The following is a 17,342-nucleotide window of genomic DNA, read 5'->3' as shown; positions in this document are numbered from 1 at the left end:
AAACATTTACTATCTGGCCTTTTCAGTAAGCATTTGCTAACCCCTGATTCTCACCATAAGATGGTGACTGCGAAGTTCTTTCTATTTCACATACTGCCGTATCAAATTAATTTCTTTTGAGGTAGGTTTCTTTTTTGTTTGTTTGGTTTTTTGTTGTTGTTGTTGTTTTTGGTTAGAGACAGACTAGTATAGTGTTTGAGAGAATTTTTATGACCTTGGACGAGTTAAATAACCTGTTTTTTATGTGTGTAGTATAGATGGTAATGTTATCTCGCATGTTTCTTGTGAGAATGACTTTAGGTAACCTATGTTAAACACTTACCATCGTGCCCAGTAGGTGTTCACTTTCATTTACAGCTCAAGCTGTCCAGATTCAAATCTTTGCTCTACAAGCTACTAACTGTGTAAATTTGTATAAATCAAATAACCTTGAATCCTCATTGCTTCTCTTTGTAAAATAGGGATTAATAAGACCTATCCAATATTTAACTATTTTGTGAGGACTAAATTAATTAATTTTTAGGTAACACTTTGCATAGTTCCTGGTATACAGTAACTGCTCAATTAACCTTAGTTGCTCTCTTAGTTATGGTTATAATCATCATTCCGATCCTCCATTGGCATTTGAAACGTTAGCAAACTAATGTTTACTACTAATCAGGAATGTTGAAGGTAAACCAACAGGTTGACTTTTAATTATAAAAGGCATAAATGCAACCTATCCATATCTATTAGTATAATAAAACTGATATTTACAGAGAACATTATGTTATAATTAAAAGAAACAATTTCTTGCTTAAAATGTTTTTTTGTGAATATGTGCTGTATATTGAAATATCTGCAGTTAAATTTTAAGTCCAGCTGAAAATTGAATGAGATAGTATTAGATGCCACCACGTTTCAAGGTAGAGTTTTATTTCTTGCAGGTGTTTTAAACCTTGTGGGAGTTCTTCTATTAAGTGGACAGATAGAGACACTGATACAGATGACTCTTTAACCATCTCATGTGATGATAAAAGCTAAAAGGTTTGATCTCAGTATTGCTTGTATTGGGCTAAGTGATTGACCTTGGCAGAATTCAATTATTTTTCTTCTCCTTCTGGTGACCATTAATCTGGGAGAAGTATCGTTTAATTTACTGCTATACATTTCAACAATATCCACAAGGCACTTCTAGGCACCAGACATGGCATTGGTTGCTGGGGGCACAGAGATGGGAACAAAGTGGCTTGCTCAGGTTGCTTCTAGCCATATCTGCATAGGGATGAGTCTTTCAGGCCTGCCTAGGATGGAATTTTGGCAGCATGGAGAAGAGAAAGTGCTCAGTCTGGAACAAAAGTTTTCACCTACTACATTGCAGAGAAGTTGGCATATCAGTAATTATAAAGGAAGAATAGGGATTTACTGGGTGATAGAGCACCAAATAGAATGAATGCAATACATACTTGAAGTAAATCATAGTGACTTGTATTGATCTCAAGGGGAGAAGAAACAAAGCTTAGCTTACTTCTCACGCCTCTGTTGTTACCTGTTTGTAATGGACATGACACTTACAAGGTATCCTATAATTCACTAATGGGATTTTTACTTATGATTCACATTTAACTCTCCACAAAGTTCCGGGTAAACTGTGAGCTTGACTTGCTGTGAACCCGAACATGAACTCACATACTTCAGCTGGAGGCCTCAGTAGCAGCATGCTGTACAAAAATGAAATTAAAGTTCCAGGGAGTATTTGGGAGCAGGGCAAAAGGGTAATGGCTCCTCCTTTTACAGCAAGCATCAGGCCTTTACGTTTGTATTTTGAAGATAGAGAGGATGCACTTCTACTCCTGGCCCAGGCTGTAGCATGCTTGCTAGTGATGTCAAGAGAACCAGTGTCAGCACTGGCCATAAATGTGACAGGTAACAGCCTGTTATTTTGTGCCCCATGTCACGGCAGCCATTGATTCCGAGGTGTTTGATACACACTTTGATAGAGGCAGAGTGAAGCAGGACGTTGACAAGCATCTTTCCATGTAGTTTAATGGTCTCAATCTAGAAAGCTCACTCAGATAATCAGGTTGCTTAAAGTGTGATGAGACTAGGGAATAGAGCCATATAGAAGTGTGTGTGAGAGAGAATTCAGTGGTTTACTATATTCACAAAGATACGCATTTGACACCAGCCTGGGCAACTTAGTGAGAACCTGGCTTTACCAATTTAAAAAAAAATAAAAAATAGAATAACAGAAGTAATCGGTAGAAGGTATTTTAATACAATTATATCTAGATTTATTAAAAATAAAATTGTAGTCCAATTTAATTAAAGGCTAGAAACTAGATTTTTAAAGAATAATAGTCTTTCTTATGTTTTTCCCCAATCGGTTGCTTAAAAAAAAAAACAATGTCTCACTCAGTCACCACTCAGTCTCACTCAGGCACAACAACTGTACTCAACTCAAGAATTTGCAATTAAGAGAAAAAAAACCAAACCTAAAAGAAGAAATCCGGCAACTCAGAGGTTCAGGTTCATTTAAACATGCATACGTTTTCACGGGCACACTTTTTTTGTTTTGTTTTTGTTTTGTTTTGTTTTGGAGATGGAGTTTTTACTTGTCGCCCAGGCTGGGGTACAATGGCATGATCTCGGCTCACTGCAGCCTCTGCCTCCCATGTTCAAGCGAGTCTCCTGTCTCAGCCTCCTGAGTAGCTGGGATTACAGGCGTGCACCACCATGCCTGGCTAACTTTTGTATTTTCAGTGAAACATGTTGGCCAGGCTGGTCCTGAACTCCTGACCTCAGGTGATCCACCCGCCTTGATCTCCTAAAGTGCTGGCATTACAGACGTGAGCCACTGCACCCAGCTGGGTACACCTTTTTTTCGGTTTTGTTTTGTTTTGTTTTGTTGACATGGAGTCTCACTCAGTCACCAAGGCTGGGGTGCAGTGGCACGATCTTGCAACCTCCATCTCCCGGGTGCAAGCAGTTCTCAATTCTCCTGCCTCAGCCTCCCAAGTAGCTGGGACTACAGGTGCATGCAACCACACCTGGCTAATTTTTGTATTTTTGGTAGAGACGGGTTTCACCATGTTGGCCAGACCGGTCTGGAACTCCTGACCTCAGGTGATTTCACCCGCCCCGGCTTCCCAAAGTGCTCGGGTTACAGGCGTGAGCCACCACACCCAATTGGGCACAGGTTTTTAGCTAAGCCATACGTCTGATTAAGTAGTGTCAGATTCCTTGAGCAGGTAACAAAGCTGTGGATTTGAATGGAAGTCTTTAGTTCCCTTGTAGAAAAATGAGTTTCCAAAAGCAGAGTGGAATACAGCCTAACCATCTGCTTCTCTTAGCCTTGAACCATTTTGCCCTCCTGAAAATTCATCTTTGGTTTCCAACTACCTCTTCCAATGTGCCTGACTTTTTGTGATTCTGTTAGAAGAGTAAAAAGTCAAGGGGAGGCAAGAATGAATCTCATATAAAAATGATGCTCAAGGGAACCCCTTAGTTTTCAAGACAGCAGCCCAAATTGTGAACATCAAGAGACTTCTACAGTGTAAAAAAAATGTTTAAAGGCCAGGCGTGGTATCTCACAGCTGTTATCCCAGCACTTTGGGCAGCTGAGGCAGGATGATCGCTTGAGCCCAGGGGTTTGCGAGCAGCCTGGGCACCATAGGGAGACAAAAAAAAAAAAAAAATTGTTGTGCTGGCTGTGGTGTCACAGACTTATAGTCCCAGCTACTCGGGAGGCTGAGGTGGGAGGATCGCAGGAGCCCAGGTGAGGTCAAGCCTGCAGTGAGCCGTGATCACACCACCACACTCCAGCTTGGGTGACAATGAGACCCTGTCAAAAAAAAAAAAAAAAAGGTTAAGGCAGAAGAAACGTTAAAGTTACGCTGTATTTAGTTGATAATAATGGTAAGACTATTCAGATGTTTTAACTGTGAGGGTAGGATTGCCTTTTTCTTAAATTTTTATATGTTCTTACGGGGTATAATTTCCAGACAGAATATGCATGTATCACAGAATATGGATGGCAATTTTATATTGCTTGCACGTGACTTTAGGTTCTTGATGTTTCATGATAGGAGCAAAGAAAGGTCTTGCTTGCCAATTCCTATGATTGCATCTGTTCTGGAAATTTACTAGCATTTGTTACCCAGGATTTCTAAAGTGCTAGTGACTGCTGCCCGGTAGTATTGATGGGCAAAATTACTAAAACGCATCACGAATCCTTCTGGTGTTTGCTTGGGCTATGGCAGGGTTTCTGGACCTCAGTACCATTGGTATTTTGGGCCAGATAATTGTTGCGGATGATTGTTCTGTGCATTGTAGGATGTTTAGCTGCATCACTAGCCTCTACTCAATGCCAGTAGCACCCCCAAGTTGTGACAATCAAAAATGTCCCCTGGGAGGGAGTAGGGGATAGACTCTCTCTGGTTGCAAAACACTGGGCTATGGTGTTGAGATCTGCAGTGATGAGCGGCTTTAAATATGTGAACAGAAGGCCGGGCACGGTGGCTCACGCCTGTAACCCCAGCACTTTGGGAGGCTGAGGTAGGTGGATCACTTGAGGTCTGGAGTTTGAGACCAACCTGGCCAACACGGTGAAACCCCGTCTCTACTAAAAATATAAAAATTAGCTGGGCATGACGGTGGGTGCCTATAATCCCAGCTACTCGGGAGGCTGAGGCAAAAAAAAATCACTTGAACCCGGGAGGTGGAAGTTGCAGTGAGCCGAGATCGTGCCACTACACTCCAGCCTGGGCAGACAGAGTGAGATGCCGTCTCAAAAATAAATAAATAAAGGTAAAAAAGTGAACGGAGAAACACCCGTGCAATACTATGTCTCATCTCCCCCTCCCTCCCCATAGACGGAGTCTCGCTCTGTGGCCCAGGCTGGAGTGCAGTGACATGAACTCAGCCCACTGCAATCTCTGCCTCCAGGGTTCAAACGATTCTCCTGCCTCTGTCCCCCGAGTAGCTGGGATTATAGGCGTGTCTCACCGAGACCAGCTAAGTTTTGTGTGTTTTTGTTGTTGTTTTGTGTTTTTTTTTCTTTGATATGGAGTCTCACTCTGTCACCCAGACTGGAGTGCAATGACACAGTCTTGGCTCACAGCAACCTCTGCTGCCCAGGTTCAAGCGATTCTCCTGCCTCAGCCTCTGGAGTAGCTGGGATTACAGGCACCTGCCAACTGCGCCTGGCTAATTTTTTTTTAAATAGTTTTAGTAGAGACAGGGTTTCACCATGTTGGCCAGGCTGATCTTGAACTCCTGATCTCAAGCGATCCGTCCATCTCAGCCTCCCAAAGTGCTGGGATTACAGGCATGAGCCACCAAGCCTGGCTGGTCTCATTTTAATGTCAGCTCTAACTTCTATATCACTGCTTTGCACATTATAGATAACCAGTGAACATTTTTTATTGTACAAGAACAAGTAAAATAAACAAAAATATGCCAAAGCAAATATGATAAATACACATTTAGTAAGGTAAAAACAAGTATTTGATAAAATGTGTCATGTAGTCTAGTAGCTTTATTTAGACACAGAAAAACAACATAAAATGTTGACTTGAAACATTGCGTATGCATATTTACCATGTAGACAGTGAGATAGGGAGGTAAACCGCCTTCCTAGTTTTTTTTTTTCTTTTTTTTTGGTTCAAAAGGAATTCACTCTCCCCTTGTCCACTGTTACAAAATAGCAAATGGTGATTGGCATCTGTGCTGTAACCAGGGACACTGCTGTTCCCAGCTGGAGTCTGGGTTCTTTGCCTGCTAGGGATTGTGACAAGAAGCCAGTTAACATGGAGAGGTGGACATGCTCAGTCTTCCCCAGAGAAGGTCATAAAACAGCAGGACCATCCTTCTAACACATGACCTACATCTAGAGGCCTTCTTTCTTTCTTTTTTTTCCCCCTTTGGTTTTGTTTTTTTTTTGTTTTTTTTTTTTTTGTTTTTTTATTTTTCTGGTTTTTTGAGACAGAGTCTGGCTCTGTCGCCCAGGCTGGAGCGCAGTGGTGCTATCTCGGCTCACTGCAAGCTCCACCTCCCGGGTTCACGCCATTCTCCTGCCTCAGCCTCCCGAGTAGCTGGAACTACAGGCGCCCGCCACCACGCACGGCTAATTTTTGGTATTTTTGTATTTTTGTTAGAGACAGGATTTCACCGTGTTAGCCAGGATGGTCTCAGTCTTCTGACCTCGTGAGCCACCACTCCTGGCCTCTTTTTTTTTTTTTTTTTTTTAACCGGAACAGAAATACCATCTATTTCTTTCTTTACAGAGAAGTGGTACAAGGAAGTATGTTCTGGCCGGGCACGGTGGCTCATGCTGTAATCCCTTTGGGAGGCCGAGGCGGGTGGATCACCTGAGGTCAGGAGTTCAAGACCAGCCTGGCCAACCTGGCGTGGTGGCACGCACCTGTAGTCCCAGCTACTTGGGAGGCTGAAGCAGGAGAATTGCTTGAACCCCGGAGGTGGAGGTTGTAGTGAGGCGAGTTCACTCCATTGCTCTCCAGCCTGGGTGACAGAACGAGACTCGACTCAAAAAAAAAAAAAGAAGTATATTCTAAGCCCTTGAATTGATCTTGGCTTTCTTCATTATTTTTACAAGTAAAAATAAAAAATTTGATATTTCTTATGTTCTGAGATATTATAGGAATGATACTACTTGGATTCAGCTTTCTGAGAAGTCTGGTATTTTCATAGTCTTAATATGAGTAAGAGAATTATGATCTTGGTACTGGATCTAAGGCAGAGGTATTGAAGCTGTTTTAATATTGCTTGAGATAGGACAGAACTTCAGAGTAAAAAAAATTTGTATAGACAATCTGTTCAATCTGTTCGAATTAAGTTGTTGAGATGTATATTTGAATCTTAAGACTACTAATTTATGTTGTATCTGTCTTTTACCAAATATATGTGTGCTTCTTTTAATAAGCCAAAACATATGCAACTTTTACTAATTCTTCCCCAGTGGTTCTTTTGGAAAATGATTAAATCTTGTGTCTCACATTTTGACATATCTATTGCATTTAAAAGATAAGGTCGATCATGCTGCTTCTCAAACTGAGATATCCATTTGAGTTACCCGAGGCCCTTGGAAAACAATCGTTGTGAGTCTGCATGGGGGCCTGAGTCCCAGGTGGTGTTGACTCTGCTGGTGCACAGATCTATTTTGAGTAGTAGACTCTAGTAGTGTCTCCTGCCTTCCATATGGTGCGATTTGCGGCATTGAGACAGGAAATAAGAAACTGAAAAGGAAAACCATTCTTACCTTTGGTGTTATTGTTCTTGGTATATTACAGATACCAACAAGTGTGAGTGAATCCTGAGACATCTACCTACTGAGCTTTTCTTTCCTCAAATTCACAACTCAAGACCAAGGAGATTGAAAAACTCTTACAGTTTCCCTGCATGTTTTCACTTGTGCCCCTATTTCCTGTCATTAACATGGTAGTGTAGTCAACTCCTGCTATCCTATAAAAGCTAATTATTACAGTATAGAGGAATTTTGTAAGCCATAGCCATTAGTAGCTTGAAATACCAATGGTGGGAGTATTTATACCATGGCAATTGGCATACACTATAACTCAAGAGTGTTCTATTTGTTTTTCTAGACAGTGCCAGTTTCCCAGCATACTCCTGTCTTTTATTCAGCAAGAAAAAGAACTTCCCCCTTTTTTTCCAATACAGGACATGATATCCCGAGTTTTGAGCTTCTTGTTAGTAGTGTGTTGCACACTAACCATGCAGCTCAGCGAAGAGCAAGTTTATTCCCATAACAAACAGGAAACAAAGATTGAGGAAAAACCATAGTGGTACCCTTTTGTGAATGTTCCTTAACACTGTCACAGGAGTCCTGATTAGTCTAAATACTTTACAAGTAAATCTCCCTCCTTCAGGTGGCACTTTATAAACAATCTTTCATCATGGAGAGATGAGAATTAGGTCAGGTATAATTAGAATGACAGATGTATTGGCTAGCCTTAGAGAATTAACGCAATTCAGTAAAAAGGCTAGCCAACTGCGGATATCTTCTAGAGACTTCCGTGACAAATTAACACCCATCATCTTGTACTGAAGCAGTGCTTTCATTAACATGCACAGCTGTTTGCATCATCTTTGTTTGTATTTCAATCCATATTTGGAGCTTAAGTGAGATTTGTCATAAGACTTCAGTTCAAGCTTGCTTGCCTAATTTCACATGCTTCTATTTAGTAAAATATGATTACTGGGTCATAAATATTTGATAATTTATTGCCTTATTAGAGTAATTTTCTAAACATGTTTTTTGATGACTGCTTGCTACTATGTACAAGAACACGATAAATGTTCTTTTCTATTGAAAGTACATGGTTCCAGAATTGGGAAAAACATGTTCTTAAAAAATAACCAGTTTTCTAGTGTGTTGACTTTTAAAAATTTTTAAATAGGATCAAATGCAAATATTGTCTACTTATTTTTCAACAAAATACACGTTTGATTTTAATAACAGGCTCATTAAATGTCACCGTATAGTAATACTTAGAATTGCAGCAGTAACTTAGGCTAAAAAAGTAAAGTTGTTATAAACTACATTGAGCTCAGCCTTTTTCATTGTTAATGGATTAAGTGATTAGACAGACATATGTGTTAATTATATAAACATTTATATAAATATGTAAATTGTATATTGTATATAATATATAAATTATATTTATAAATTATAAAGTTTATTTGAAATATTGAAGTTCTGTATACTTAGTGGATTTTAATACTTATGTCCTTGTTTTCATTTTATTCCACTGTTACATTAAGGAAGTAACTTATTACATAAATAAATTATATTTGCCTTACATTTGCCCTTTTTACTCTACTTAAAATTGGACAAAAAGAGTTCAAGATATAGAATTTCTCTCAGAAAGGAGAAATATTTTTATTATGCGAAGTTTAAGTAGATATTCTTGTAGAATATGGAGAAAATAATGCTCTAAAATGTTGCCTTTTTAAAAAACTTCAGAAAATATAGTTCTCTCTGAATAACTCTAATTTGATTGTGGCCGCTTTCCCAAAATTTGTAAATTTAAAATGTATACATTACATGTAATATAGTTTTATTTCACATACATTCCAGTAGGCTGAGAATACTTGAAATTCAATTATTAAAAACGAAATAATAATAACCAGCTTTACTTTATTCTAAAATATATCTTTACTGGTTTATTAAAAACAACTTATTTAGGCCGGGAGCGGTGACTGACACCTGTAATTCCAGAACTTTGGGAGGCTGAGGCAGGTGGATCACCTGAGGGTCGGGAGTTCAGGACCAGCGTGACCAACATGGAGACACCCCGTCTCTACTAAAAATACAAAATTAGCCAGGTGTGGTGGCGCATGCCTGTAATCCCAGCTACTCGGGAGGCTGAGGCAGGAGAATCGTTTGAACCTGAGGGCCGGAGGTTGCAGTGAGCCGAGATCGCGCCATTGCACTCCAGCCTGGGCAACAAGTGCGAAACTCTGTCTCAAAAAAAAAAAAAAAAAAACAAATTATTTGCTAATGTGTTAACTTTGCTTCGTAAGAAGGCATTGTAATTATCGTACATTTGAAAAGTGGAGATTTTCTCCCCATACTGGTTGCCAGTTTCACAACTGTGTTCATTCTAAATTTCTTAAAACATGTAAAATTAGCTTTCTAACCTTGGTTGTCCACAATTTCAGTCCAATTTGAAATACCTATTCAGAACTAATTTTTTGTGATTGAGCATTATTTTTTAAACAGTGAATTTCATAATCATTTTATATAATCCAGGGAGCTCCGGCTTAGTTCTGTGTTATTTTGTATTATATTGATTTTTAGAAAATGGAATATAGTGTTGACACCAGCACAAATCTCAGCAAGGGCCTACCTTACAAAGATAAAATGCATAGAGTTTGATTAGGAGCAGATAACTTTACTCTGTGTTTCATATACACCAGCATTTCAGTGTGTTAAATGCCATTTTGTCTTGAAGAATGAGTAGAGTTTTTATAAAAGAAGGCATAATGCTTCCTTGCTAGTAGAATTCAGCTAAGTGAATATCAGAAAAGCTATTTGTGATCTTGAAAGTTTAAGAAATTCAACATGAATAAAGGATTGTGGTTCGTTAGATATCCATATAAGTCTTTGCCTGTGTTTCTATCTAACATTTCTCTTTAAGAAATATTCTTGCTTTTATTTTTCTGAACAAATTTTCTCCATTATTATCTGATATTTACTTTGAACAGAAAGGTAGATTGGAAATCAAAAAATAAGTTTGATTTCAAAAATGATTTCAAAATGTTAGTTTTCTTAGTATTTTACATTTTGAGAAGAGAATAAAGATAAGGCAGATGAAGAGGTTTTTGTTTTTCCTTAAATTTGTTTTTCTTTTCAACTTTATTTTTAATTGGCATAATAATTATATATGGTATACATTTTGAAGATACGGTTTTAATTTTCACAGGAATCCTATTTGGGTTTAGTTACATAAGGTCTAATTTTGCATCCTCTACATTTAGTGACTGATGTATATATTTCTACTGAGTGATAATAGTAATTAATGTGAAACAGGTTTTTTGCTGATGTTTTTAGAAGTTTCTGTAGATTGGGAAGGAAGAAATTATGCTCTTGAGAAAAATAGAAAATGTAAACATAAGCATTTGAACTCTCTCGAGATATTTTTATCTTCTGTGAAACTAGATGCGGCTTATTGAAGATGTGTTTCAGGTCTCAGTGCTCTAAAACTCTTCTAGTTGGTGAGCATCTTGATTGGTTAGATCTCTCATTAATACCCCATTGCTAGAGAGGGATGTAAAGGAAATTTTCTCAACCTGATTATTTCCAAATCCTTCAATCTGTGAGTCAAGGAAAGAGACAAGGTTAGAATTCTTAGGCAAACTGAAAAATCAGTATTCCTACATTATTATTATTTGTGTTTTTCTTTTTTTGAGACTGAGTCTCACTCTGTCGCCCACGGTGGAGTGCAGTGGCGCTATTTTGGCTCACTGCAACCTACACTCAGGTTCAAGTGATTCCAGTGCCTCGGCCTCCCGAGTAGCTGAGATTACATGTGCACGTCACCACGCCCAGCTAATTTTTGTATTTTTAGTAGAGACAGGGTTTCACCAGGTTGGACACGTTGGTCTTGAACTCCTGACCTCAGGTGATCCACCCGCCTCGACCTCCCAAAGTGCTGGGATTACAGGCGTGAGCCACCATGCCCGGCTTCCTATATTATTTTTTTAATGTGGGCTTTTTAAAATCTTTTCAGTAGCGAAGACTTGACACCAAACCAAATGTCCATCAATGATAGACTGGATTAAGAAAATGTGGCACGTATACACCATGGAATACTATGCAGCCATAAAAAAGGATGAATTCATGTCCTTTGCAGGGACATGGATGAAGCTGGAAACCATCATTCTCAGCAAACTGTCACAAGGACAGAAAACCAGACACCGCATATTCTCACTCGTAGGTGGGAATTGAACAATGAGATCACTTGGACACAGGGTGGGGAACATCACACACCACGGCCTATCAGGGAGTTGGGGGCTGGGGGAGGGATAACATTAGGAGAAATACCCAATGTAAATGATGAGTTGATGGGCGCAGCAAACAACATGGCGCAGGTATACATATGTAACAAACCTGCACGTTGTGCATGTGTACCCTAGAACTTAAAGTATAATAAAAAAGAAAAAAATTAAAAAATATTTTCTGTGAGACAATTGTAGATTCACATGCAGTTGTAAGAATTAATACAGGCTGGGCACAGTGGCTCACACCTGTAATCCCAGCACTTTGGGAGGCCAAGGCAGGCGATCATGAGATCAGGAGATCGAGACCATCCTGGCTAACACCGTGAAACCCCGTCTCTACTAAAAATATAAAAAAATTAGCCGGGCATGGTGGCGGTCGCCTATAGTCCCAGCTACTCAGGAGGCTGAGGCAGGAGAATGGCATGAACCCGGGAGGTGGAGCTTGCAGTGAGCGGAGATAGTGCCACTGCCCTGAAGCCTGGGCAACAGAGCGAGACTCCATCTCAAAAAAAAAAACAAAAGAATTAATACAAAGAGACCCTGTATAGTCTTCACTCAGTACAGTATCACGTCTGTGAAGTTGACGTTAATCCCTTAACACAGCTTTAACCTAAGTCTGTGCTGCTGCTTCTCCATGTTCACTTCTGAGACGCACTGGCCATTTTTTGTGTGCCTATTCATACTTTGTGTAAAAGCATTAGCATCATACTTCCCTGGTGCTGACCCTCCCCGCAGTCCCAGCTTCTCCCAGAGTAGGCTAAGATTCTCTTTTCTACCACATGGAAAATTGTTGTGGAATAATAAAGGGTTAGCAAAAAGGTCAGAGAAAACAAGCAGTTGTATTCCCTTTCCCCACAGTAGAGTAGGAATATAATTATGAGTGATAGAGGATACGTTATCTGTTCCTTTCCCAGTCCCCTCTGAAATCAGCTTTACTGCTGTGGGAAGTTGAGATTCTCATTATATCCCTGAGGGAAAGTGTTGGAAAGCGGGAGGTGATGGGGAATCAGGGTTGCTGACAATTGGGGGAATTATAACGAGAAGCTCTTTTTCACCAGGAGAGGGGTTGCATGTTAAGAGAAGGCCTGTCTGCTCCCCCTCCATGTCAGCAGTTGAGAACCTGCTGACATGGACAAGGTAGCTGGCTTTTAGAGATTCAGAAGTAACAAAGGCACGCTGTCAGTCCTGTTCTTCCAGCCTCACATACGTCTTCTCCATACGTTATGTATTTGGCATTAAATTAACATACAGTGTTACACCCAATACACCCATTCCTGACCACATTATCTCAGAGAGCCTTTTGTATTTGAGTATTGTGGGATCTTTTGCTATTGCCCGTGATGCCCACTTGGACTCCTCCAAGGCCATGAAACTCTTGGGGGCCATTCAAAGTCAAGAGCACCAACTACCCCTAACAGGATTGGGAGAACCAAGCAACACTCCCCAAATAGGGATTAGCTCACTCTTTTCTTGGCCTTTATGAAAGGAAGGAGTTAAGACTCTTACAGCTGGAGACTCCAGCAAGAGTTGTAGGCTCAACATGTAGCTTATACTATTTACTTAATTAACATGTAAATGGATTTTGAGTTCTGAATGCTTGTTCTAGTTGATTGGGGCTCATTTGGCCTGGTTTCTACGAATTAGCTATAACAAATGGTTTCATAGTTGTTATAGAATGAGGCAGAAGAAAATAAAAATGAATGTGGCATTGTGTTTTACTAATGATATAGGAAAATGTTAATATAATGTCATTTAGGTTCTGGACTGGGGAGATTTTGCCTTTATCATAAGAAAGAAATTGTTGCTAGGTCATACACAAGGGCGCATATTTATCATGAACCATCTCCTTCGATCATCATTCTTTTATCCCATTACTTGACTTGCACCCACCCAAAATTCTACCACTTTTATGTAATATGTAGACTCATAAAGACAAGGTTTGTGCATCTACAGAGCCATGATGTGCACTGTGAGGCCCGTGACACACATCTATAAGAAGACACATATTTGGTACTCTAAGATGATACTTTTTTAAAATGCCAAAATGTGAGGGTCAGCATAAATTTCCAAGGCACGGTGAATTTTGTTGCCAATGCTCCTGTGACTATGGGGTGAAGGGATTCTGTGCCTCCCTTGGTAGCAGTGGCCACAGTGCTTGCAATCCCGATGCCAATTCCCGGCGCAGTGTAGGCTTAGGAGGCACTGCTGCCTTGAAGTCTTGTTGGAATTAACACTGCCTGAGTGAGAGATTAATAATGTGTTTTGCTGTGTCTTAGAAACATTAAAGAGCATGTGGCATGAATACGTACACATTGGTGAAGGAAATACAGAGAAGGAAAGGAAAGTGTAGATGTTTGTTACAACTGAAGATAAGCTCTGGCAGCAGAGACCACTGCTGGCTATAGTTGATGGGGGTCCTCACATCTAGGCATGGCTTTGAGCTTCACAGTCCGGAAGCTGCTCTGTCAGTAACTTAGAGGGGATATGGCCCCTAGAACCAGTTCACTTTTAATAAATCAGGGTGCCAGTCCTTTAATTTTGGAAGATAAATAAAATTGCAAAGTAGATGGGATTCTTACGTCAACAAGTTGGCTAGTTTTCATCCTACAAGACTATTGTATACAGAAAACCAATTTCAAAGACATGCTTTGGGAACATGGACTTTGAAAGCAGCGGTACTGAGTGAGATGGCCTTAATGATGGATAATAACGAGGTTGATGCTTTTGTAACCATGTTTCCATCTGAAAACCACATGAAGAGAGCCAGGTCATCTTAGTGCTCTTTGCATGGGGCATTTCTCTTGCAGAGTGTTTGACACCTTCTGGGCTTAGTGCTGACTGTCCCTCCTGTTGACATCATCATGATGGTAGCAACCTCTGGTTTTGCCAGGACTTTATTGCATCTACTGAAAGAGCAACATGTGTAGGGAAGTAAAACAATAGTTAGTCCCCATTTGTATTGACATTGTGGATCCTTGTCTTTGATTGGCTAACTAGAATCAATCTGTTGAAGGACCAGTTGCAGTGACTGACGCCTGTAATCCCAGCACTTAGGGAGGCTGAAGTGGGCACATCACTTGAGGCCAGGGGTTCAAGACCAGCCTGACCAACCTGGTGAAACCCTGTCTCTACTAAAAATACAAAAAAATTAGCCAGGCTTGGTGGTACAGGGGTAATCCCAGCTGCTTGGGAGGCTAAGGCACAAGAATCACTTGAACTCAGGAAGTGGAAGTTGCAGTCAAGATTGTGCCACTGCACTCCAGCCTGGGCGACAGTGCAAGACCCTGTCTCAAAAAAAGAAAAAAAGAATCAGTCTGTTGACTATCCCTAACTTGGAAGTTCTGGGTGATGCATGGCTTTCATCTTTTAGAAAGGTATTTTTTCCTCTGTCATGTTAGTAAAACTAAGAAGACATCTGCGTGTGCTAAGGCATCAGCCTAGCAAGGACAGGGCACAAACCCAGAGGGAGAATTGGGCTGTTGTTTCACTTCCAGTGCAAATGGGATATACATGGGAGGTAGAATTACAAGTCTACTCAGGGTTGACTTTATACATGTAATTGGAGGGGTCACTGATTGACTTTGAGGCAATCAGGGGTGAGTGAAACCGATCTTGGGGAGGGTGGCAAGACCTATTGACAGGTAAGATATGTTTTAATTTACGTAAAACAGTGCATGGTGTGTATTAATAAGTTAGAGCTGGTTGACTATGTTTTATTGTTTGCAACATCACTGCCCAAGGGTCAGGTAAATATACAAAATATACAAATAATACAGATTTTTAATACATAAATTTCAATTAAGTAGCATAATTAAATAATATGTTGTTATAGTTGTACTTAATGCATATGTAATTAAATATATTCAAATACAAATTTTTAATATATAAATATCAATTAAATAGCAGCATTAATACATTGTTATAGATGTATTTCATGCATATGTAATTAAATTATTAAAATATGTAATATAACATGTTAATACATATTTTAATATACAAATAAAATGGTCTTAAATTGGAGTTAAGACCATTTATATTGGTACATATTTTAATATGCAAATGAATGGTCTTAAGTTAGAGTTAATGTCATTGAGTATAAGTCACATTTACAGATATGACATATATTTCTAGATAAAGTCAATGAACAGACAGCCTCCAAAACCTCGAAAACATTCAAAATATATGCAATTAATTTTATACTTGAGTTAAGGCAGTCATTTGTTAAGGAAAGCAATCAGATGTTTGTGAGGGCTTAAACTTTCGCTTCATAACCAAAGCAGTTTCCTTACATGAAAGTTGACTTCTTAAAAGAGAAGTTTATTTTTTATAATGGAGAATTGTTTTGATGTGCAGACACCTTCCGTCATTTCATACTCATCTTAAAAGCAGCCAAATGATCTTTTCACCTTTGGCCAGAATCCTTTTATTACTACCGAGTCCTGCACTCATTAAACCAGATGAGAATGCATGCTCTGAGAGGTAAATCTCTAGTCCTGGTGGGCAGTTAAATTCCTCAGTAAATGTTTGGTAGATGCTGCCTAATAAACCCAGTCCAGGTTGCCACGGGGAGGATTAAAAGAAGTAAACGTGTGTACGTGAACAGAGAGACGGTGCCTTTTCATGCTAAATGTGGTTCCCCACATCTCCTCTGATTAGAGGTGTGCTCTGAACAAGCCGAGACGGGGCCATGCCGAGCAATGATCTCCCGCTGGTACTTTGATGTGACTGAAGGGAAGTGTGCCCCATTCTTTTACGGCGGATGTGGCGGCAACCGGAACAACTTTGACACAGAAGAGTACTGCATGGCCGTGTGTGGCAGCGTCAGTAAGTGGACCCTTCTTCGAGCCTGGCCACCTTTCGTCTCTCTCGCCACTGACTCTGCTCTTTGTAACAGATTGGTTTTCCTGGTTCTTGGGAATGGGCCTGTTGCTACCACTAACCACATTTCTGTCCACTTCTGTAATTGCTCAGTCTCCTCAGTATGTTCAATCATGAGCACACCTCTCCGTCTTTCCCTAATAAAGCATGGCCGTGGATGTGTTCTCTTCCTAGCTGTAGCAGATATGTCTTGCAATCCAGAGGGGCTTTTGAGTGCTTCTCTTTTACACAAAGCTGAAGTGGCTGTTCTGTCTTCTGCAGCCAGCCGTTTCTGCAAATGCATACTGGCGTGTCTGTCTGTGTACATACGTGTTCATGTTTATGCATGTGCACTACCTGTGCAGATACTGTCTACCAGTGGAAGCCTGGCTGATGCAGCTTGAGTTGCATTGATAAGGTGTATGGCTATGATGAATACCTTTAAGTTGGTTCATAACATGTCTTTTATTGTGCTGTTGAGGGAATGTGATTGGATTGAGCTCATGCATCTCAAATGCCGGAGGGTAGACATGCCCATTTTGCCCCCTGAGCTCAGCACACAGACATTTGCCAGGTCAAACTTCTGCTTCTTCTCCTGAAAGTAAAAGAAAACGTTTGACTTAACGTGAGAAACTTTCAATGATATAAGGCTCAAGGAACATAATTTTCTTTCCTTCCTTTTTTTTTTTTTTTTTTTTTTTTAAAAGACGGAGTCTCATTCTGCTCAACAGGCTGGAGTGCAGTGGCGTGATCTCGGCTCACTGCAACCTCCGCCTCCCAGGTTCAAGTGATTCTCCTGCCTCAGCCTCCCCAGCAGCTACGATTACAGGCACATGCCACTGTGCCCAGCTAATTTTTTGTATTTTTGGTAGAGACAAGGTTTCACCATGTTGACCAGGCTGGTCTTGAACTCCTGACCTCAAGTGATCCACCTGCCTCGGCCACCCAAAGTGCTGAGATTA

The 17,342-nt window shown here is 40.2% G+C and overlaps 1 protein-coding gene across 6 annotated transcripts in view; it reads left to right on the top strand.

Annotated features, from left to right (window-relative positions):
* AP (amyloid beta precursor protein) overlaps positions 1-17,342 on the top strand; it is a 291,200-nt gene that overhangs the window by 155,303 nt on the left and 118,555 nt on the right. For 4 of the 6 annotated variants that reach the window (XM_011726339.3, XM_011726337.3, XM_011726336.3 and 1 more), the window contains exon 7: positions 16,180-16,347. The exons of the other annotated variants lie outside the window; for them this stretch is intronic. In XM_011726339.3, the coding sequence (XP_011724641.1) occupies positions 16,180-16,347 (168 nt within the window). The remainder of the gene's footprint in view (positions 1-16,179; positions 16,348-17,342) is intronic. 6 annotated transcript variants of the gene reach the window in all.

Source organism: Macaca nemestrina, chromosome 4 (assembly GCF_043159975.1).
Source record: "Macaca nemestrina isolate mMacNem1 chromosome 4, mMacNem.hap1, whole genome shotgun sequence".
In the NCBI taxonomy this organism is placed as follows: Eukaryota; Metazoa; Chordata; class Mammalia; order Primates; family Cercopithecidae; genus Macaca; species Macaca nemestrina.
The sequence above is the reverse complement of the archived record's forward strand: the minus strand, read 5'-3'. Positions and strand labels throughout refer to the sequence as shown.